This window comes from Saccoglossus kowalevskii, chromosome 16 (genome assembly GCF_978046115.1).
Source record: "Saccoglossus kowalevskii chromosome 16, keSacKowa6.1, whole genome shotgun sequence".
Taxonomy (NCBI): domain Eukaryota; kingdom Metazoa; phylum Hemichordata; class Enteropneusta; family Harrimaniidae; genus Saccoglossus; species Saccoglossus kowalevskii.
The window spans coordinates 18,386,588-18,412,316 of record NC_140656.1 but is presented as its reverse complement, the minus strand read 5'-3'; the positions used below and the strand labels follow the sequence as shown (position 1 = coordinate 18,412,316).

The 25,729-nt window shown below is 36.5% G+C and overlaps 1 protein-coding gene across 3 annotated transcripts in view; it reads left to right on the top strand.

Annotated features, from left to right (window-relative positions):
* Window positions 1–2,508: 2,508 nt before the first annotated feature.
* LOC102805654 (uncharacterized) overlaps window positions 2,509–25,729 on the top strand; it is a 35,035-nt gene continuing 11,814 nt past the window's right edge. For 2 of the 3 annotated variants that reach the window (XM_085491156.1, XM_085491155.1), the window contains exons 1-16: window positions 2,509–3,033; window positions 6,914–7,042; window positions 9,609–9,728; window positions 13,048–13,161; window positions 13,696–13,821; window positions 14,278–14,397; window positions 14,831–14,947; window positions 15,278–15,400; window positions 16,393–16,512; window positions 18,458–18,568; window positions 19,832–19,951; window positions 21,308–21,421; window positions 22,662–22,790; window positions 23,510–23,629; window positions 24,227–24,349; window positions 25,479–25,709. In XM_085491156.1, coding sequence (XP_085347282.1) covers window positions 2,940–3,033; window positions 6,914–7,042; window positions 9,609–9,728; window positions 13,048–13,161; window positions 13,696–13,821; window positions 14,278–14,397; window positions 14,831–14,947; window positions 15,278–15,400; window positions 16,393–16,512; window positions 18,458–18,568; window positions 19,832–19,951; window positions 21,308–21,421; window positions 22,662–22,790; window positions 23,510–23,629; window positions 24,227–24,349; window positions 25,479–25,709 — 2,011 coding nt within the window. In that variant the 5' untranslated portion in view covers window positions 2,509–2,939. The remainder of the gene's footprint in view (window positions 3,034–6,913; window positions 7,043–9,608; window positions 9,729–13,047; window positions 13,162–13,695; window positions 13,822–14,277; window positions 14,398–14,830; window positions 14,948–15,277; window positions 15,401–16,392; window positions 16,513–18,457; window positions 18,569–19,831; window positions 19,952–21,307; window positions 21,422–22,661; window positions 22,791–23,509; window positions 23,630–24,226; window positions 24,350–25,478; window positions 25,710–25,729) is intronic. The other variant, XM_085491157.1, reaches the window with a different exon arrangement.

The window sequence follows — 25,729 nt, the reverse complement described above, 5'->3', positions numbered from 1 at the left end:
ATAAATATATATCATAAGGTGCAATCGTTGTTTCCAGTATGATTAAAATACGATCCTAGTTTTGGCTTTTATCATTTTTTATTTTATTTTATTTTAAAACAATATTTGAATAAGATCCAAAATGGCGTTTATATGCGGAACAGCGCCGCCACTGTAACAATGTTATGGATAAAGTGCGATTAATTATGCGCACTGGAAATGCTATCGATATTTTTCTCTGATTTTTATTTTAATAAAACTTTTCCTGTGTCATTATTATAGCGACGATCGTCGAAATGTGGAAATACCACTAGATTGCGTCAGGTTTCCAGAGGATGACAAGATGACAATTCACCGGGTGCCCTGGCCGACAAAATGTTCAAATAACAGCTATCGTCACTTTAATATATAGTCATACTAAAATTGATAACATGGTTATTAAGTAATTACTGTCATATATTGTGAATATTATTTGCTTAAAGTCTTGATCAACTTTGGAAAATATTGATTTTATTTTCAATTTATAACCAAAATTTGAATTATTTAATTGTCAAAAACCGAGTTGTATGATTGCTGTAAAACATCGCTTAAAATGCACAAGTCACAACAATAAAAGCTGCCCAAACTCTAAATCTACCTCACGGTAAATACTCAACCAAGCACCATACATTCTCGCTGACGTAGAGTAGCTTGACGATCGTTCATCATGATCGTATTTTCTCCTTCACTCCGGCGACCCGAATACGATCATATGGCAGCCCATTGGCATTACAAATAGCATCATTCAGTTTTCTATTCATGACGAAACAACTATAGCCATTTTGTATTTTCCATCACATTCCCTGATTTTGTTATTCTCCTTGTGTTCACCCGTCACGCGCTTGAAAGTATATATTACCGCTAGAAATATGCGGGTATAGCGTCTTCATGGAAATATACAACGCCCGTGAAATGCACCATAAATAGACTGCTCAACAAGTGAATGCAAATTTATGTCAATAAGGTCATTCACACGCATTATATGAATGTTACAGTGAGATTGTGTCATTTTTTCCTTTTTGTATTGAAGTTTTAAATCAACGCGTACAATCAAAGTACAGTCTTAAATTACTTCCATCGTGGTTGTAAGTCGTATTCGTTATGGCTAAATAAAAAGAGGTATTATGTTAAAAGGTCACACAGCACATATAACGATGGAGGTAATGCAACATTCTCTCAATACGCGACAAAGCAAATATGCATGTTATATATACGACAATTAATTGACAGAGGAGAGATTAAAATGTGTCTATGCACGTCAATGCTGATTCTATTGTGAGAGTAATATTATAATAACATGTTTGTGGAGCTCCGGTGTGTAACAAACACACCTCCATGCTTGTTTGCCCGCCATTTTCTGAGCTAATAATAACTTGTCAGAAGGGAATACAACAATACACACGATCACACTTATATTAAGTACTTCAATTCGATAACACTGCGTTCATATTAAAAAAAATAATTACATGATTTGACCTTAGAAAACTCTATGCTTTGTAATTTGTTGTTACTATGTCGATCAACGGTTTATTAGAATCGGGAATGTCTCCGTATGTTTCGACACCGTGCGCGATGAATTCAAAATCATAAATAATAAAAAAAAACGTGTTTTCAATGCTACAGCGTTGCCGTAGGGTGGTTTTAATTAATTAGTTTGCCTTACAGATGAATTTCGAGCGACAAATATTTGTATACAGTGCATCGCGGTTCGATTCGGCGACACAGGCCTCCAGCTTATCTGGTTTAATTTTAGTATACTGGTACTAGTATAGCAATGATAAAACCAATCGTTATCGATCCTTGCTTAGTTTTCTACCTTGCCACATTCTTCCTGTATCCATGACAACACACGGATACCGTACACTCTGAGTCAATTAACGTTCGATTTTGTTTTTATTTTAATAAACCTGAAATAGCTAGTATTATACTCATTTTACTATGACGTCATCGCTTTTAACCCTGTACACACGTAACATGATACAGTTAAATCGTTCGGCCCTGTAAATCAAGACATATGTTTCGCCTTGCCGTGCGCATTCACATCGCGGGGTTATGATGAATTAAATACAAAAGCTAAAAAAAAAAGACTTCCGTCCGTTCTTATAACTATGCTAATCCGATGGTGATTGCGACGCGGTCCACAGCACAGAATAATTAGAAACTACAATGGAAAAAAATATGATACGTACAACATGATATGAATAGGTATGGCTTCGTGTGGTGTATCTATAAATATATATATACTGTCGGCGTTTGTTATTGGCAGTCTCTTGTACTGTTGTTATTTACGAGCGCTAGGGAGTACTAGTAGTAACGACCCTAGTCATGATAATAAACAACTCGATTTATATTTTCTCGCATTTGTTTATTATATATTTGTTGACGGACTTAAATGCTAGCGGATTCTGATCCAGATTGTATATGGACACAGACATCTGGAAACTATTCCGGAATACTATTATCTGATTCTGAGGAACGGTGAATGGCAGTGTCATCGTTTGAAATAACTACCTGTACGAACTGGCTTACTTCTGGAGGACATCTTCAGAATTTTAAAACAATATACGCTATTCCGTGTGACACCGGGGCTATTTTATGCTAAATTCTACTGTAACATAGGATTGGACATAATATCGAATTCTATTTTTTGCTATATGTGCGATGAACTAGGACATTAATCGCTTATCGGTGATCACACACTTGCGAGTATGAAGTGTATATAATATCCACCTCAGGTCAACGTACGCGCGATGTACCGCGATTGAATATTAATGAGCCAAGCAAAACAGCTGCAGCCAGCCAGCGAGCCAGCCGTTACGGTGTACTCTGCGCGTTACTAGCAACCGGTTGATCGTCAGCCGCCGCTGTTGTGTGTTGTGAGTACTGTTTTAGCATTGACGATGTGAATAACACTAGTCAAAATGGATCTATCTGTCTCAAGGAACGTATACATCGCGGCGTTGTGTGTTTGTTTAGCTCTACTCTGTCACTACATCAACGAGGTGAACGCGCAAGGTAAGCACAGTCACTCGTACACTGATGTACGGTATTACATTAGCATAGTAACAACAACACCCGCCACCATACATCACACACATACACGCGTTTACGCAATTCGGCCATGAGTGTCATTAGTGTGTAATCAAAGCCCGGTACTGTTCCAACCAACCACGCTCACGTTTCACAGTTTAAGAACAGCGAAACGAGCAGTGTTAAAACGTGGAGATACTGGCCATATTGGCCAACAATGAGGTGATTACATACCAGCATGGTGGGTATTTATGGAACGCTGCAATATCATAGCGCATCCAGTATCCCCAACAGATGCTATCTCACCTCTGAACGATACAGTCCGACGTTACAACCGCGTAATACCATAACTACACAAAATGGGGAATAATTATATTTATTTATTTATTTATTCATTCATTCACTTTAACTCATATGCAGCATAGATATTACAATTATGATTTTAGGCGATATCGTTTGTAATATTGCTAACTAATTGAGGAGCATTCAACTACAAATTATAGTTATAATATAAATATTTTTTTAACTCCACAATATTGCGATTATTCCGTTGTATTATATGTTGCATAGTCCGACCTCTGACCTTTTAGGTTGCACAGCCGCAGGTTTTATCTTCTCCCGGTATTTTCGTTCGCGCAGAATAAAGTCAACACAACCAATCAATTATATTATAACGCTTTCATTTTTCATGACACATATGTGTTTTTGTCCAGGGCGTTAGTCAGTTGGAGAAGAGTACATGGGTTGGGTATAATACTGTTGTCGATTCAGCGCTGAATTATTACGTCATAACTGTTAATATTCAATTGTTTCGTCTAAATACGTTACACGTCGTTATATAATACACGTAGTCAAATAGTCAATATTAGACGTCGAATATCGGTGACATACAATTTCAACCATATTCCTTCAAACTATAGATCGTTCTGGATGTTGCTAATATTTGACGCCCAATAATAACTGGTTGTTAGGCATTATACGAATTCCCACAAAAAATCAATACGATAGATAATTATTATCGAATTGTTAAAAATCGACGTTACTGGAAAATAAGTAATATACATGGAATCTGTCCAACAGGCTATGTCGAGCCAGTTATCGCCGATGACAGGATATAATGTATGGATGAAAAGGGGAAGAAGGGAGTTAACATTATGAAACAGACTAACTGTATTGAATTAAGGGGTGATGAATACAATGATGAAAAAAATGGGGGTTTAAAAACTAAATACTTGCTTTTCCAATATTATTACGTTGGTGAATTATTCAATCAATATCGTTGTATTCATAACGTCCGTTTTTTCGGGTCCGCTTAGTGTACTGATTGAAGTTTATGTTTATCGTTATAGTACATCAGTTCATCACATCCTAGTTGTTTCAATGTGTCGAATTCCCAGACGACTCTCGTGGTTCGTGTTGTCAATCAATCTTTACAGAAGTCCCCATTAATAGTGTCGTCTCTCATGACGTTAAGTGGTGGTAACCCATTACGTGTCTGACAATGAATAGAACTCGCTCATTGATATTCACGAACCGAATAACCAATTTATAATAATAGACGTCTCTAATCAGAAGTGCAGAAACATTATCTCTCCGTGATGCCTAATGAAATGTGTTTTCCGTTCAGAAGCATGGAGTCAGGGCGAAGCTACTTAGAAGATTCTGCCTAAGATGCTACCTAACATTTAACAGGCAGACCATCAGACCCATCAGATTAATGACTTACCAAAATCCCCCTTGTACATATGTCTCAACGGGAAATATGTCACTGTGTCGCACTTTGTGGTCACCTGATACGATACCGTCAAAACATAATCAGTATTCACAATATCGTACTGCATGCTATACAGAATAATTTACATTGAATAAAAATATAACATATTTATTGATGATATTGAGAAGTGTCATGCACTATACCTCATGCTTGCACACGATCATGGATGGTGACTTTTTATATATATGTTCACATAAAATGCCTGGGACATACACTAACTACAATTGTATCAAACTGTATTATGTTGTGTGTCTGGTAATTATAAGGCAAAGGGCAAATGCTGAGAGTACCAGGTTTCTATGTTAGTCAAATGTGTGCCGGCACTGATGGTTCGAGACCACCTAACTAAAAAAACACAATTTAAAGGAAGTCTCTTACATCCACCTTGGGTTCCTACACAGATTATCAACATTGACTAACATTACTTTTTTTGCAATCTCAATGTTTTTTATATTTGATTATTTAAAAAAAAAATGCTTGACCTACTGAAAAATGTGACATCGTACGGATACAATTTGATATAGGATCGCAACAATTTATGAGCAATAACAAAATGATGTTAAATGCGTAAAAACCACAAAATCGCGGCCTAGAATGAACTTTGCGCTCCACACATTGCATCGCAAATTCAATATGCACCATGTATTAGTCAGTAGATGGGTCTTTACGAGAGGTGGCGTCGTATATGAATACACGCCCTTATCCGGGAAAGGATATATGTCTATGAAATATGATGAATTAGACATATTGACGCCAGTCACGTACGTCATGTGTTTATTTCACTCACAGGTAGATACGTTTCTCGGAGGTTGAATTCATTTCATTGTTTTTATAGTACAGAGTGAAACGTTTATTATTAAACAGCTCAGATCAGAAAAAAAATCAATTCATATACTAGTATATTGGTGCCTTAAACGAATAAATCTGCGTAGAATGTACTCATTTTATCAGGACGAGCTGTTCAGCAGGACTGCTAATCTTAAAAGCCCCAAAAGGAAATGGCGCATTATGCTGTCATCCTGGTGGTTTTAGATGGTATTGTTTGTTGACTGTATTTTATTCATTTATGTTAGGGCTATACTGCTGCAATCCGTAACCTAAAACATGGCATTTAACCAGACAAAATAAAATAGCTGGGGCTTTGTTGTATATACAATGTTCGCATTATGTACGTTTGAGTAGAATGGAAAATAAAAATACTCTTTTTTTATGATTGTAATGTTTGCTGAAGTAATTTTTGTAGCACCGCAGTTTTGTAGCTGATCAACGCCGAATTTGAAAAAAAAAAATTGGAAAAAACGCACACACACATTTGGGGTGGGAAAACATGAATGTGGAAGAGTGGGATTATATACCCATATGTTCAAATTTGAGAACTAATTGAAACGAGTTGTGTAGTTTGTTGCCACGCCCGACGTATACTTTGTTTACAACGCCATCATGTTGACTCCGCAATCTACAAATACGTACGCGGTGTACGTTTGATATGTACAAATGACAGGGAATATAATATCTACACATAATGTTTGCATGTACCTGTGTTACATTTTTGCTTTACTAATAATTGTACATTCACTGTATGAGTCATACAAGGTGATGACAAAAATAATTATTTCAAATTATGTTAGCACACGCGGGTGTGGCTGAATTTGTAAGCGATATCAACACGGGAATAGAGCCTCTTTTGTGGTGACCTCAATCTGTTACATATGAGGGCGCGAAACGTTATTAATAGTTACTGGTAACTGATCTTCACCGGCATTGTAGTCATGTTCCACTTTTACTGACCTGCTATCGCTCGTTATACTGTCTACTTTTGAATAACGAACAGTTGCTATTTATTTATGAATATTTTATGTTTTAATAAACCGTGTCCATTTCTAGAAATAAGACGCACCGCGTAGTTTTTTTAATTGCAGTTCACGTTAAATCGCTAGTTGAATACTTAGACGTGGAAAAATAAAATAAAACCAATCAATCAGACACCATTTTTTAAAAATCTGTTACCGACTGTATTTTATGGAACATTTATCATTTTCAAATTTGTGTTGCATTGTCAAATGTAACAATAACCTATTTTTGGTATTTCAGGTAACAATCCTTGCAATTCATATCCATGCCAGAACGGGGGAACGTGTTATGTAACTAGCTTCACGCTGGGTACGTACAGATGTCAGTGTGGGTCGCTTCACACCGGGGATAGATGTCAAACTATGATAGGTAAGTAACACATAATAATGATCCACGAATCCGTGTTTTTATGTTGTATCATAAATTGTAATACACGTTTTATACACGAATATGATAATTTATGAGCGCCAATGACTGAATGTAATGACGTTTAACCGCAAATATAATGACGCTTTATTCTCAAAAGCAATACTGTTTTACAGTTTAACGTCGCGTAGGTTGAACAAAACTCGTACATTGCCAACAATACATCAATTCCATAAATTGCGCCCTCCGGTGATGAACGCTTATGTGACGTCAGAATAACGTATATGGGAGACGACAGTGTCCTTCAAATCGAACACCATGTTTAACTGTGTAGTTTTTCGTCAACTATTACATAACAAATATTACAAAAACGTCTTCATTGATTGACAACTACAAATCACAGCGATTCACACGATTAGAACAGCTTTTACTTGACGTCATTCACGTCATAGAAGCGCTTCGTCGCGAGAGGGTGCGATTTACCAGAAGGTTATTTGATCTTCGCTTGTAAAGTTCTCACCAGTATGAGTTTGGGAGAATACTGGTATACTGTATTTGTATGAATACGCCGTTGATGTAATTTGTTGCATTGCATTCCCCCGGTTTAGTAGAAACAGAAACAGCTGTGCATATTCTTACGGATTATATGCTAATTAAAGACATGCGTCGAAATATTTTAGAAAGATAATAATCACTTATATTATTTTGTACGTTGGAGGTTATGTGTGTAGTAAGTAGTTGGATAATTCAGTCTTTATAATTACAAAATGTGACATTACCTACCTTGTAATAATTTACTTAAGGTAGAGATATTGATTCGTGGGCACTTGGGAGTGATTTTTTTTTTTGCTTTTTATTATCCAAAAAGTCTTTGCTATAGACTGTTGAAATTTTGTAGAATTGTGAATAGTGGAACATACTCAAAAAACGATTTTAAAATATAGGTAACAGGTGCAAAATTGTCTCTTTTGAATGCTTAGTAAGATTTACCAAGGCTGTACATAAATAATAAAAAAAAAACATGGTGAAAAAAGAAATGACTGGATCTCCATATTATGCACTGTATTTAACTTTTTACAAAACGATAATACATTCAAATTTGAAACTGTAACAGCCATTTTAATTATGAGCATTAGTAAACTTCTTACTGAGTGAATTGTTATGCAAATTAGCAATTATCTCAGCTTCTTTTTAGTGCACATTCCAGAACTTTAAAAAAAATAGCTCGTAGACGCTTTGACCTTTTGTTTTGAAATTTTCACAAATGATTGACAATGTGTTTTTCTTCAAAACACCGTCAGGGCATTGTTTTAAGTTGAATAGTGTTACAACAATCGTACAGACAACTAACCTGGGTGTTAATTTATGCATAAACTTGAAGTAGTGAAATTGGAGCTGCCGCCCTACAAAATTGATAACTGGTAGACAGTTTTCAAGACGGCACTATTTTCATAGTAAACAGATGTACCCATAAACCAATTTTAACAGGAAACAGAAGCATGGTTTAGAAGCTATTTTTTTTAAATCACTTTTGACCAAAAAAGCACATTTTTGTGCATATTTCAAACTACAGTGTCCATAAAAATAAAATACTAACAAAACTTTAAAATTCATGCATTAAGCTTTCCGAAAATATATATATATATTAGTTATATATATATAACTAATTAAAATACCTGTCAGGTAAACTGCATCTCTACCTTAAGTTATTTTCCACTGGTTTTGTTGTAAATTAAGACGCATATGTTGTAGTGAGAATAGAGGGATTGCTAGCACTGACCTTTAAATGTTCACGAACTTCAACTTGATAAACTGTACAGTTGATTGGATAGAAGTAGTTTCACAAGTGACACAAATAAATGTATTTAATTCGTATAGTAATGTTCACTTGCTCCGAACCTTTGGAAACTTACAAAGGCTAAAATATAACACAATGATCGTAAGTTGTGAGCGTGTTTTCAAGACATCATAAATCATCTGGTACATTTGTACAGCATACAGATAACTATTGGTTTTCCCTATTGCGATTATTTTATAACCATTACTATATTTACAGGATCGAGAATGAATTTGTAACATGGTAATAGTAATTTTTCAGTCAATGCTGGCCGTGACCATTTCACAATCAATGACAAATCAACACACTTGAACGTGAGATGGGTAAAACAAATGTTTGTGCTCGGAGAGGTTGAGGTTGGAAAAAATTGAAAAGACGTCTCGGTTATGTGCGGCTTTATATTACAAACGTGTTTTTGCTAACATCTAAAACTACCAGAATACTCCGAAATAATATAATTCTTAATAACTAAATGATATTGTGTAAAACCACAAACATATTGAGATATTGACGTATTTTGTGTTGTCAAAAGTTAAATCGCATTCATAGACCAATCAATTGCATAATTGGGAGATATATATAGAAATTATAAAACCACTTTGTTACACTGAACTGGTATATGGGATAATATATATGTACAACGGAATGCATTAACTTGGAAGGCAAGCATTCTTTTTTGGAATAACTACCATGCATTAACGCACGACATATATCTTATTAATTACCTACTAGAAATTAATCACTGCAAAGTCAACCAATGCCTGAACGGAGGTCTATGTCAATCAACTACGTTTGGGTACACTTGTTTCTGTCAACCTGGATGGGAGGGACCATTTTGTGGAACCCAGTCAAGTAAGTAGAGTCTTCTAATAGCAGTGAATAGACGGAAACCACCTGGGACTTAGTTTTACTTGCGGTATGGCGGAAGGATATATGTTACGCATACTATTCTCATAACACGTATGGTATGTCCGGGTGAACCAACCATCATCATGCGATATCAAGCACCGCACAAACTCGTTGCTAGGAAAGGTGTATGTCATGCGTGATGTGTTTTATATACTTAGGTATGCACATTTTCGTGATAGTAAATTTGCATACGATGTATAGTAATATTAGCTATTAGTATTGCATTGAATGAGCACGCACGAAGTCGACCTGTTTTTGACCTACATGGCAATATTTATGTAATCATCTGACCTACATAGTCTAAATTGTCCAATAATTATAGCATGCCGGCAAAAGACAGCAATGTCGCGTAATGATTGATACCCTCATTTTCATTATTAGCTATTGCATCATATATATATATATCAAAATATGTAAAAGCAGATTAAATCTTCTCATATGTGACATATACAAATAGTTGAGCCTATATGATAAATGGTATGTACCATATTCCATTGATAGATCACTGAATGCAATGGCAGTGAATGAATTGTTTGTAGATGCGGCGAATATCTTTCTCACGTTACTGGTGGCAACTTTGCAGTTCTTTGTTACCTATTTTATAACATGGCAGATGGACTCCTGTGTTTCCTTTGTAATTCCAAACACGACAAATGTTTTGATATGCGCTGAATGCCTTGGTTGCTAATTTGAAACGTACGGAATTTTACATTTTTTTGGCCTTTACCGGTTAAATAAAAAGATATATAATAGTTATTGTGCTGCATTTAAACAGCGACAGTCAGCGTATGTGCAAATACTGAAATCACGTGTGTGACAATTAACATATGTCTTTGCCATCGCGACGCGCGTTCGGTTATCGCAGCCGTTTTTATATTTATATCTAGAAACAAGACCTATATTGTGCTATCATTGATCACTTTACTGGAGATCTTACTCAAAGTGTTATAGAAATAGCGGAACCCACTGTAATTTAAAGTGACATGTTTGACAGTCCGCCCAATCTCCGATTCGAGCATATATATTACATTGGTGAAATGATATAAGTTTTGAGAAAATAATTGATAATATTACCCAGCATACTGATTATATATGATTTGCTATAGTTGGCATTTATTAAAAAAAAACTATTTATTTATTTATTTATTTATTTATTTATTTATTTATTTATTTATTTATTTATTTATTTATTTATTTATTTATTTATTTATTTATTTATTTATTTATTTATTTATTTATTTATTTGTTTGATTATTCATTTATTTATTTTATTTGCTTGCTTGTTTTTGTTTCTTTGTGTTGTGCTTGCCTTTACTTGTGCGTTTATTTGTTTGCTAGCCATGTTGCTTGTTTATTAAATTGTTTTTATTTGCTTAATAGCTTATTAAAATAATTTATTTGTTTATTCATTTATCACATTCCAACATAAAATTATCACTGCACTTACTCAGGAGGTAATATATGATTTCTTGTTTTAAAACATTTACAACTGAACCTGATGGGTAACAGGTTACCGTATGTTTATTTTATGCTAATATTTAGCTATTGTGGTGTATGACAAAATTTGCATAACTTCTTCTAAACGTGTTAGTATGCATATATGTGAAGGCCTGTAGTTTATTCTTGCAAACAAATAGTGTTATACATCGTTTCGAAGACACACTTATTACATTGTTTAAATGACAAGCGCTACTCGTTTGGGTTTCAAATACGACTTGCGAACACCAATACATTTAGGTCTTCTCGTTTTTAAATTAATTGTTCTATTCACTGCGGAAAACAACAGATAGCTATAGGAATTATACTTGGTATAAATAATGGTCACAGAAACAATAGATCCGTTAGGATTTAATGGAACGCCGTGGATTAATATTAATCTATGGTATTCGTGAGACATTTAATAAACTAAAAAAAAAACTTACCTAATGTATCGGCATAACTTGATTATGAAGATTAATTACATTTGTTAAAGACCAATACTAAAATTTGGAAATTTGGTCACTGGTAGCATAGTGGTTGTCGCATCAGACTCATGATCGGTAGACACAAGTTCAAATCCTACCTTAGGCTGAACATCAAAAGGGTCGACCCCTACCCTGGGTGAGTGTACCACAGACTCAATGGGAAGGCCAATTCCACTGGCCGAGATTCATTCACTAACGAATTCGACTTTGGGGGAACCTTGGTTAAGGTCCGCAGGTGCTTGTGTTCGACCGGGCCAGGTTGACGCCAGGATAGCGCATTACAAATTGCCATTTGACAGAGAGATGGCCACACAACCCTGTCATGTAGTCCCAAACATGACTCCTGTGGCAAAATGCACTCGGTGTCGTCACTAGCACTTGCAATTTGCACATACAAAAAAAAGTCAGGGGAGACAACAGTGACACTGAATGTCCGGAACTGTCGCCTGGCACAAAAAATAATTTAAAAAAAAAAAAAAACGCATTTGAAATTTATATAACGGACTACACGTGATGTGTATGTCAAGCTTACAAAGACGACCATCAATTCGATTCACTAAAACAAATGACGTATTGCGGAAATTGCAGTATGACTTTTTCGAGTCACTTAAACGTTTAGTGGAATTTAAAAAAAATTTTGTGACGTAAACAAATAAAATATCACGACAAGTTTAATTACAGCGTCCTTTGATCATCAATGACTGTCAGGAAATGAGAGTGAACGTTCAGTACCGTAACAAATATGTTACCAATGTGTTCATGTAATTGGCAGGAAATTACTGCGTAAATGTTGGTAGCAGTAGGACGTGAATGGAATGCCGACTGCAATATAAGGAGGCATCGTAATTATTAGGGAAGCGCAACCGAGTGCCTTCAACATAGACTAGTCATAATCACTATATAATAGCTAACATAACAACAGTTAAAGAGATCGCTGGCACGTGAACATTTTGGAATTATCTTCCTTGTTCGTAGCATTTTTGAATTATAGCTTTATAAATGAAAACTAGTGTTGCCATGGGGATTACTCCCCATCCGTGTTAGGCAATACGACGCGTACTAGTAGGTTATTGTGTACGACATAGAATTTAGCCATCAGGCGAAATATTGGTATACTACGACAGGTGTTTTACTATACAATTAAAGCGCCCGTAAACATCTTGATATTAATAAACGTCAATCGCAAGTGAATGTCTGCTTGAAACATATCATTGAAATAACTTTTGTGCTTGACCCAATTGTCAAATTATTTATCAGAATTATCAAATTCGCAATTGTTAAACTTTACTATACTACAGGTTTCTGCAGTCCAAATCCATGTGAGAATGGCGGCGTGTGTTCGCTGACGTCAACAGGTTTCAGTTGCGCATGTCCAACATCTTGGTCAGGTGACCTATGCTCAGTGTACGTGGGTGAGTACACTTCTCGTATTCTTTGTGATCTATAGTAGTGCATATGTAATGAAATTGTTTGCATCTCAATCTGAGTAGCGGCGAATTGGACCCTACACATAAATCAATTCTTCTGTTTGAAGTCCATATATATATACGGACCGTTATTTTGATTACATGTGCCAAATCGTTTTACGCAGATGTTTTACATAATGTTCCCACTTTAAAGCGGGGACTCGTCGTCTGTCATAGCGTGTCATTGTTTACAAACTAGCGTCTACCCATGAACATTTGCGTTTTTGGCGTGTGTTGTTATCGTCGCTTGGGACTCAATTCCCGCGCGTGCGCAGGTGAAGACCCTCCCGCTTTAAATGTTTCCCGTTTAATTAGCAGCGTATTTATCTACGTTCGCCAACACGCTTTAAAGTGGCAGTGACCTCATAATTACGTTTTATTATCTCATTCGCCATTGCATGTTTTATAAGATTGCGAAGTGAATGTGCATTTTTCACAGCGATTGTGGTTCGTAAAGATGGTTTTCACTTTACCTTACAGGCTCCAGTGCGTGTTTTCCGAATCCATGCATGAATGGCGCCACTTGTCTCGTCACTTTGTCGTCCAGCACGTACGTCTGCAGCTGTACGTCGCTTTATACCGGCGTACTCTGTGAAACGATGATAAGTGAGTATACATAATTGCGCCACCGTCACGCCATGTTCGATTTTGTATACTGCACATTTCTAGTATGTTAGGGTGAAGTTTCACCGTTTAATACACCCTTTTCGATAAATTGCGCTCCTTGGCGGCGAAGTGTTTATGTGACGTAATGTGTGAAGAAAAGTTCTATTCAGCTTACCTTTTTTTTTTTCTGGTTTGTAGTTGTTTGTCAGTAATATTAATGTTTTGAGATTTTATTATACTCTAAATGAAATGTCGCTTTGAACGCATCTACGTCATGAACGCATGACGTCAACGAAACGTTCGTAACGAGAGGGCGTCACTAATAGGAAAGTCGTAATACAGCAAAGTACGTTGTTGTACTTCCCATATTAGGAATAATTGTGTGTTGTATACATTCGTAATCGGTTCAACGATTTTCTGTCTGTTTATTTGTTTGAATACGTCCATTTTTTCTAGACCCGGTGGCCTGTTCCCCAAATCCATGTCGGAATGGAGGTACCTGTTTACTCAGTGGTGCTTCATATCGATGCAGCTGTCCGTCTGGCTACGAGGGCTCCTTCTGTCAAACCGTTATTTGTGAGTGCATATATTATAATGATGTTTTGGAATACTACTATATATTATTTTAGTATTTATATAGAATATGAATGCGTAATAGTCTCAATATTTCAATTACAATAGAACGTGTACAATATGTAGTTATAAAAGAAATAAGGACACTATCTGTGTGTAGGTTAGAATTCCGTGTAGTTCAAGTTCCGTTTATGGCAAAGTTTAGAGTTTAAAACACTTTTCAAATAATAATTTTTAATTTAATATCCAGAATGGTGGTGTATACAAAACTGTCCCGCATGTTCAACGCCCGCTATTGGTGTAGTGAGATAAACGTTCGTTTTGTTTGTTTATTACTACAGTCGCTGTAGCAACCAACTGATCAACTCATAATAGTATAATGCATGGAGCTATTATATAATTACTACCACTTGACATGTAAAATTCACCTTTTCAGCAACAACCCCGTGTAGCTCGAACCCTTGCCAAAATGGCGGAACGTGCAGCGTTTTCAGTACATTATTCCTGTGCTCGTGTGTTACCCCATACGTTGGGGAATACTGCGAAATCATGGGTGAGTTAAAACTTCTTTTTGCATGGGGTTCAGAATTGGAAAGGTACAATGCTTCTTACTGATTGTTAAAGATGTTGCAGAACGAAATAATAGACTTAAAATTGTACAGAATTACGAATAATTTCATTAGAAACGTGGCCTTTACTCCTGAACATTGTGTTAGCTAAATCGTTCGCCATCTTCTTTATGTGGAACCCGTATGTTTGCGTCGGCAGTTATGTATTTATTACACATTAGCTGATTATTGTGGTCATTGGCTTCTTGCCCTATCACGTTTCGAGTTTTTGTCGACATTTAATTGTTTTCGATGTATTTTTGTTTCATTCTTAGCCTCGAACGTCTGCTACCCCAATCCTTGTCAAAATGGCGGTACATGCTCAATCAGCGGATCGTCAACGTATTTGTGTTCTTGCTCCTCTTCGTACACGGGAAATAACTGTCAAACCTATTTAGGTGAGAACGTCAACCTTTCTCATGTCGCGTTCTCTAGCGACGTAGCTTAGCTTTGACGCAAAAATGATGTAGCTGGGTATGTTTGGATGTGTAGTCGAGCAAATCTTTAAAAAATGTATATTATTGACGAACGACCGCAAAACAAAATGGACGCTGTGAACGGCGTTCCGTGCACCCATTGCGTCACAGAAGAGCTTCGTCATTAGAGGGCGAAATAATGGTATATTGATAGATTGATTTCAGTAACAGACTTGTAATACGTCAAAGCGCGATAGTCGTCGCGCTGCGCATGTTCGACATTTGTGTTGATAAACATTGATTTTCCCACAATCCAATGCGCTGTTCAAATGGAAATCACAAGTATGAGGTTTGACCTGTGCGGGACTTGCACTGATTACCGCTGGTGACTCCTTCGATACCTTCCAATTACATGCAAATTACCTAATTCAAGCTTTGAATTGTGTCAGTTCCACAGTCAGCTGGCGCACACGTGATAATAAAATAAATACGATATCTACTATATGGGGGCCGCCATCTTGAATGACGCATAAAACTAAATAAGAGACTAAAAACTAAATAAAACTAAATAATAGTTTTATGCGTCATTCAAGATGGCGGCCCCCATATAGTAAATATCGTATTTATTTTATTATCACGTGTGCGCCAGCTGACTGTGGTCAGTTCGTACTCGTTGATCTGCGCAACAGTCAAAGTCGACATCTTTGTTTATATGAGACCCATATATCTCGCACATGCGCAGCGCGACGACTACCGCGCTTTAAGTAACACGGTCAGAGTACTGACCCCTATCGCAGAAAGAATATCAAGTAAATATTATTCAATATAACGTAGTACACTGATTATTATTCTTTTACATGATTATTTCGCTGGAAATTGAACCCATATATACAACAAAACATCTTTTGTGGTGTTTGATTTGGGATTGATACGCTCAAAAATTAACTTCCTCTGTATTCTTGTTTCATTTTCAGGCACGAATGCCTGCAATCCCAGTCCGTGTCTAAATGGCGGAATGTGCTCGATTAGCGGAACATCGTATTCATGTTCGTGCCCATCTCCGTACTCGGGAAATACCTGCGAAACATTTCTAGGTGAGAACGTTAATTGCAATTTACGTATTCAGTTCGTGCATAATATATTAACTAGTTCCCCCAAAACATCTATAATTTAACTCTGCGAAAATTAAAGATGATTAATAAATATCTCCCTTGTGATCAACTCATTTTATGAAGTAAAATCTAAGTATGGAAGACCTGCTAGACAGTTTTTTAGCAAATTAAAAACAATTAGTCATCTAGGCTTCTATCACATCACGATATTGTAGTTCGTGTTTATGCACCTACTATGTATCTATATATCATTACTGTAATTCAATACTTCACTTAATTTATTTATTTATTTATTTATATAAAAGTAATTTTTTTTGTAAACCCAAATATAAGTTTTAAAAACATTTGTGATTTTAAGCAATAATATGCCACCCCTGTGAATCGACAATGCGAGTAATTACGTGCCCTGTATGGTTTCCATAATTAACAATAACACTTTTTGCCGTGGGTTGGGCTCTCATCAATGATACATTCACGTTCCTCAAAAACTAAATAACACTCCGAATGCATGATGGTCGGTCGACAAAGAAACCACATCCGCTCACATCCGAGTGGGGTTTCTCAATATTGATGACGTGCAGAAGGTTGCGAAAGTGACGCTTTCATTCCACACTCCAATAACATGGAAAGGCAATTTAAAAAATACCATTATTCAATGTAGGTATTTTAGTAATCATTAATATGGAAGCATATCACCGGGAAATTCAGTACGTCAGGCTATACTTATCAATTACGACACACAGACGCCTTTCATATGCCAGACTGATTTCAAATTGGTTGATTGGTTAATGTGTTAAGTAATTGACTCGAATAGTGAACTCACGATATTCGCTCACTAGCGCTAGTGGCTAGTATTTATAGTTCACCAGCGGCTCGTATTTATAGTTGTGTGCGCACCTTTAGTGGCGCTGTGCATGACGGGTCGTCCGCCATTGTTGTTGCTCATCAATAAAGCTGTTTTTTACCGTTCATCGGTGTTTGTATCATAACTGGCGTAGACAGATGGTTTGTTTTGAAATAAACATCGTTTTATCTGTTCACTAATACGCCTACGTGATATCAACCACTGTATAGTGTATGCGATCAGTCTCGTGGTTGGGTTTGTTTGATTTAATTAGGTTGCCCATCTATTCTTATTGTTTTTAAATATTATGCAACTGTTTCGTCAGAGAACGTTGTCGACATATCTATATCTATCTAGATGATGTTGTCTCATGTAAATTGTCCTCGGAAACTTTCAGCACTACGATAAAGACGTTTTCAAAATGTTTGGGGGAAAAATTTATTTTGACAAGTAAATTCAGAAATATATTAAAAATAATTCATAACGAAATGCACTCTATACGCATACCAACGGTAATTTTCACAATTACCGGTTACACAATACTATTGCATACATTGTTTCAAGTTTGTGATAACATATTTAATGTCCCTTACATTTTATTTCAATTTTGTAAAGGTCATAGGATTAAAGCTATCTATGAATGTCGGTAGCACCATCAAGTTATATATTTTTCAGATAATTGCCGCTTTCCGTCTAGTAAAATATCTTTTTTTGGCCATACCCTGTAAATGATGCTTATAGCACATTAATGTTATTTTTCAACAAATAACAATTTTCTTTTAAATTATAAATTGTGAATGCAAACAAACATACCCTAATTCAACAGTTGTGTTTCAACGTGCCGTAGAACGCAGCATTCGAACTCACCACTGCAAGAAGACCCGCCACGTACCGCGTGACACTCACGGCGCGCCACCAAAACAGTAGTAGTCATCACAAACAACATATATCTATGTAGTCTAGGTTCGAATGAACCGACTTGATTAAGATTTGCCTCGGTGGCAAACCCGTTTACCAGAAGTCAAAACCACTGAGTCAAATAAATACATTTTACGTGCAAACTAATCTATTATTTGTTCACAGTGTGTGATCTCAGTCCATGTCTAAACGGTGGAACTTGTCGTCCCAGTGGAACATCGTATTCCTGTACGTGCCCATCGTCATATACTGGTGACCAATGTCAAACACAAACAAGTATGTAATGCACTGGTTGGTACAAAACACAGCACAAGGTAGAACATCACGTCTGAAACATATTACCTTCATCCGAGACGTTAGCCGGAGTGCAACATTATCCGGGACCTTCCAATGGTTATATGCGCATTTACTATTTAACTGTTCACTACATACCGCTATAAGTTTGACATACCAAATATTTTATGCAGTCATTTTAAGGATGAGATCCATCATCGTTTACACTTAAAATCAAATACAGTGTATGTTTCCCAATGAAGATTACATTTCATCATCCACATATTATAAAGTATCTTTTAACATTGTAATTCTGAAGATTCTGAAAATTATATTTATTTTCGAATAAAACAATGGTTTTGTTTGAGTTTTCCAAATATGTTTCACTTAAACGAATTAAGTTTTCATCAAAAGAATATAAAGTAAAAACTGTCAATACAAAATACTATATTACCAAATATGTGTCAGGACAGATGCGAGAATTTCAGATAAATTGGTTAAGGCAATGCTGACCTCTATTATTTTGAATTTTCAGGTCAGAAAGTTCAAAAATGCCGATTTACATATACCATTCATTACATATTGTGCGTTCAAATAACAAAACAAAACAACAGATGCGGGTTATGCCAGTAAGCTTGTTTACATTTGTTGAATGATTGATTAAGTATGCAAATACATAAATCAGGGCATCATAACAATACAATCATTTTTATTTATTTTTAAGTGATTTGGTCGATTTATTTCATGTGTTTCAGTCATATTGGTTTCAAAATGTACACAAACGAACTGAATGTAGATTAAGGAAAGTACAAAAAAATAATGTTATCACAGATGGCATAGAAATATTGGCATCATCCTTAAATCTATATATGTTTTAAGAGCACGAAGAGTTAGCCTTAAAAAATCCCGATTACGTAATAACAGCTGCCATTAACATCTATATACATATACATGTATATATGAATTCGGTGCTTTTTGCACAGACAACATATATTTTTCCAACGCAAACCATTTGATTATGACTTGATTATGAATAATATATGGTGTGTGTCACATGTGGCGCTGAATGTACTCACTCTTTTCGAAACATCTGGCGTTATTTTATGTGAACCATGAGGTCCAGGCCTATATATCATTATTTTACTATGCAGTGTGGCACATTTGTCAACTGTTTGTTTGTTTTGTATGCATTGGCGTGTTGAATTTGTAATTAGTATGTTAGGCATTCCATTATATACTGTAACATGTGATTTTGATTTGTATTAGCTAACAACCCGTGCAGCCAGCATCAATGTCAAAATGGCGCAACGTGCTTACAATTTGGGGATGGTTACAGTTGCCGATGTGCAGACTCGTTCACAGGCACGTTTTGTGAAAACTCAATAAGTAAGTTATATATACCACCTATATCACACATGGGAAACATTATTTGTAATATGCTAACATATGTGGATGTACATTACCGTGGCCGTTGTTTTTAAAACGGAACTTTGATTATTTCTGCTGCAGATAATATTGTTCATATGTGATGTGATGCGGTGCGATATGACTGTGATGCGATTGGCATGCGATATCATTAGTATTAAGTGTAGCGTTATTAACATAATAAATTCATTATCATTTCATAAAATTCATTATCATTTCATATCGTTTCACACATAGTTGTTCTCTTTGTGTGACTACTACCACGAACATTCTTGAACGTTGCTTCTAGCACAGTCGCTGTTCTGATGCGCTAATAATACTTGCGCATCGATGTTTTCTTTTCATACTATCAGCTGATTATTGCGACCCAAACCCATGTCAGAACGGAGGTGCCTGTACATCCATTGATACCGACGGTTTCATTTGCACATGTTTGAGTACGTGGGCCGGTCCCACTTGTAATGGTATGTCGAATAATGATGCACGTGAATAAAAATGATTGACAGCCAGATATTGATCGTGGAGGGTAATTGGTTTCTAGTGATGCATATTATACACCACTTAAAGTTGTCACAGTGTCATACGTAACTGCACGGCACTTGCATGCACATCACAACTCAAATATGGCATCATAGGTTTTGAAGGAAGCTGCATGGCGCTAAAATTATAATTATTAAGTAATATTGTAATGGTGATCAGTATCCAGGAGCTCAGTGTGTTGTGTTTATGATGTATGAATATATGCTAATGTAAAGTGACAGTAGCTGCCATCTTCAATCTCGTTCCCATTAAAAAATAGATGTTATTATCGAGTCTTGTCAACCCAATATTGGTCACTCATTAAAGCATGATCAGATCACAGAGTCGACGCAATGTGTAGTTAACGGCAATGCGTTTTCTGTATTTGCATGCATTTAATTGTTGGTCATCTTGTATAGCATGAACACTATTATACTTGGTATTACAACAAAAAAAGTTTTATTCAAAGGTTTTGCTACTACCCCTTGTCGTCGGTAGGTGTTATAACATTAAAGCGCGGTGGTCGTCGCGCAGCGCGTGTTCGAATTTCATGTAAATAAACAATGTATTTTAAACGCGTGGTATACGTCGCTATCGAACAGTACGCGGCACGACGGCTGCCGCCCTTTAAAGGATATGAAAGGCGGAACTGTGCATTACGTAATACTAAAAGTCTCTAAATCACTAATGTATATTCATATTTAATCCATCTCTTTCACATATATTACGTCGCCTGTAGTGTGAAATGTATTCTTGTTTTCTGATTTATGTGATTCAATATTATTTCTGAATTTCTAGTAACTGCTGCATGTTATCCAAATCCTTGCCTAAACGGGGGTACGTGTTCAGTTAGTGGTACATCTTTTGTGTGCGCCTGCGCAGAACCTTATACCGGCAATACCTGCGCAGAACGTAAGTATCCACTGAAAAATACATTGTCACTGGGATTTAATTTCATCACTTTACATGTTTACATAAATTCATACTAATCAGTTGTACTCCTCAAATACTAATAAAGTGTTCTGGAGTGTAAATGGTTGATTTCATCTTCTTTTCATCGCACATTTGTACACCAATAACCACACATCACATGCAATAACATTTCAATCTATCTATTCGCTTCATGGATTCAGGTCGCCATGGCGACAGAGTATCAAAATATATACATACACCTGAAACACACACATCGTAACAGAGTCGTTTGTTGATATAAATTAACTCACGTTCATCTTAGTATACATTGTCATGTATTGGGTACGTGGCGCCCCCACACAACATAATGTTCTATTTCGCCATACTTGTGGCTTAAGCAATACTCGACATTTCTGTGAATGTACAGTGTCTCGGAGTTACAAATTTGTTAAATTGAACTGCAATATATCGCCCAATTAACACTTTTCAGTCCATTTTGCGCAAATGAACGCCCCTGTACACCGATTTCTCAATAGTGCAAGTACAAATTTCAACGAAACTTGGTACAATACAATGTGATGGGTTCCTGGTACGCGTTGTATGGCTTAGGAATTTTCTATTTTATTATAACTTACTATTTTTTTAATTTTATCTGAAACAGTTAAAGTACATTTTGAATATTGTTTATACATTTTACCACTAAACGGATATCAACTGCATTGCTCAGGGGTGTTAAGTGAACGTGTCCCCAACAACCGCTACAAAGCCCATGGCAACAAATTAAAAGCATGATATTTTATTAAAGTGCAGCTATTCCCATAGGTGAATTTTCATCGTATATCCATTGAATAATTGAATTTCCGACCCCGAAACCCGCTAGGTCGGTTGCCCTGATACCCGACAAAAAAACTCTTGGGTAGACTTCTATCAGATTTGTTAATTTTGTGCCGATATATTCAATTCTCTGTTTTTAGGGAACCTTTATTAATATGCAATTGATCTAGACAATTTGTCTATATTATAAATATGCACAAATGCTGCAAATCAAGATATTTCATTATCTCTAAATATAGTGGGTGTGACGTCACCTGCAGTAGAAAAATAATGATGACCGGAATTCAACTCCCTATTGCAGTTGTAGCTTCCACATCAACTAAACCATGACTTGATGTTTTACTTGAGATACATGTGTGTGTCTATGAACTTGTTATTGATTGTTTTGTCTTTGTTTTCATTCCAGTTACTGCAACGCCGTGTATTTCCAATCCTTGTCTGAATGGAGGCACGTGTTTCACTAGCAGTAATCACGATAGGTTTTTCTGCGCGTGTACAACTGGGTGGACGGGTTCGACCTGTGGCACGTTTGCGAGTAAGCGATAATCGATTTTTCTAATACACGCCCTCTAGCGACAACACACCCCATGACTGTATGTGTGTAAGGTTTTACGAACTTAGGTAGTGTATGGGGAACTTTGATTAGCTTGGCAAATTACACTCACACGTAGAGATGCCAGGTTCGCTCCCTAAAAATACACATTTGTTCATTACACAAAACTTCAACAAAGCTTTAAGGCCTGGCGGAGTAAACATGCAATCAGCCAATTGCTACAGCCGTTGGCACGATTACTTGATTACCATGGATGTGTCTCAAGCCGTTAAAGCATTGCGAAATTGTCACTACTGAATACAATTAGTGAAAAATCTATTTAAAGAATTATTGTGATATACGTTTATAATGTCTACTTCAAACATGCATTCCTAAATAATACTGCATAGTCGTGTGAACCAAATGTGCGTGTGTGGTGTCACGCAGTAAAAAGAACGCCTCATATGACGTCGATATTGTCTTGATGCGTCCGTTTTAAAGATATGTTGTTTTAGAGATTTGCTAAATTCTATACGACGAAAAACTATACGACCACACTCATTTTGGGCGTCATATAAGCAATTCGTCGTTAGAGGGCGCGATTGATAAGAAATCACATAACTAGTTTCCAGTCATACATACCAGTGCTTATGCGTGAACTGCCTTCTTTACGTTCATCCTAATAACTTGTGCACACTCAATGTGATTTCCCCCCGATATAGACCAAACTCCGTGTTCGTCACGTCCATGTGTGAATGGTATGTGCACTAGCACAGGAACTACGGATTACACTTGTCATTGTAGTGAAGGGTGGACAGGAGTCAATTGCGACGTGGAAGCTGGTAAGTTATTCAAGTTGATATGGTAACATAATTATACCCATAATTGCACCACAATAATTGTTCATCAGATTGGCTGATCTTCTTTCGCTTTATGTGTCATTTGGGTGGGCTGGACATAGCTAAGACATTACACTTTGACATTGCAAGATGGGATAACGTTACTTTCCTATGTTGGAGAGTTGACAAGATTTTCTCCGTCACGCAAGTACTAATCAGGTCACTCAAAGTATGACCCTCGTGTCAACAATATTGTGTCATATTGTCACATATAAGACCTAACATGTATTTTTTTAGTTAAAACTAACCAGTATATTATTATTATTATTATTATTATTATTATTATTGTAGCAGTGATTCAAATGTTGCATTACTGGAATTAATTTCATTAATTTTTTTATAAAAATATCACATTTCACCCATTTGTTTCATTTGCATTGAGTTGTATCTGTGTCATCGATGTGCCATACTGATACTAATGTATACTACGAGAATCGAAAATAACACTTCAGTATCTTGGCATTGCTATTACGTAATGTCAATATGTTTGTACGGTAATGTGGCGACAACGTGACATTGCCATGATGATTGATCTTACAGGGACGAATAACCCGTGTAGCAGCAATCCATGCCGGAATGGAGGCATGTGTTTTGCGGAACAACAGCACTCCGGCTTTGTTTGCGTATGTGCTGGGGATTTTGTCGGCCAACGATGTGAAATTAGTAGGTTTAATAATTATATGGCCTATTTGGTAATATGGTGAAGGACCATTATTTACCTGTTTTGTTTCACTTTGGTGTTCTACCTTTAGAAACAAACACCCACTAGTGCACGTGCGTTTTGTGGGCAGTCTGGGGTTGGTCATTATTTCTGTAAAATAGAGTTTGCTAAAGAAACGGCAATTCATATTAATACATTTTAGACTCGATCAGCACATGGAATATAAACGAACTCTGTTTAAGTTTGAAGCGTTGACTATAATATAAATATAAACGCTTTATATAATGACCCATCTCAAACTTTTTATCTACTTCTTCGTGGCGGTGACAAACTACGCATGTCACAAGTACGATTTAAATGAAATTGTATTTCGGAAAACCTGCTGGAATAATAATAACTACGTTTATTTTTCAGTATTCGCTAATGTGTAGCAGACGATGCTATATAAATGCACATTTGTCGCGTATCGCCACCTGCGTATGATTATGTAAATTGTGACTTATTTCACCTCCATTAATGTAATCAATTACGGGTCAATATTACGTATACTACCTTCACTAATTGCTATTTTATTTTATAAGTTCTCCTTTTTTTTAAATTTAGCTTGCTCAATGGTTGCTTGTAATGGATGTCCTAAATCTATTGTTTATAATTTATGTTAAAGCTCGCGCTAAAGTAGAGTGCACACTCGATTAGTATTTAAATAGTTTTATCTTATTTCGACTCCCAGTTGTTGAAGCGTAGGGGGTCGTCACCTACGCATACGTCGGGTGGCCATAGCGTGTCATTGTTTACAAACAAGCGCCTACCCATGAGCCTTTGCGTTCTTAGCGTGTGTTGTTATAATCGCTTGGGACTCAATTCTCGTGCGTGCGCAGATGACGACCCTCCCGCTTTAAGGTGTATGATGTACTTCGTCACGTGGTAACTCGATCAAATTTCCTGTAAACGTATTTCACGTATCACGTGTTTTTGGCTTTTTAATTGTTTAATCTTTTTTCTGAAAATACGAATATGTAAGATTTTATTCTGACACACGAGAATGACGAAATAAGATAAGACGATGGGTGTATATTATCCAAACTTTCCATACAGTCGACGCATGTTAACTCGCTACATATTTGTACCTAGGTCCTACCCATCCTTGTAGTAATTCACCCTGTGAGAACGGAGTGTGTTCAGTAGACGGCGATGGGTACGTGTGTGTCTGTTTCACTGGCTACTCTGGACATCACTGCGAAGTGATAGTGTATCCGTGCAACAGTGCCCCGTGTTTGAACGGTGGTACGTGCCTTAACATCGGGACCACACAGTTCCGGTGCAGCTGCCCATCGACTTTTACTGGTACTATTTGTGATTCGCGTAAGTATACGGCAGCGAAC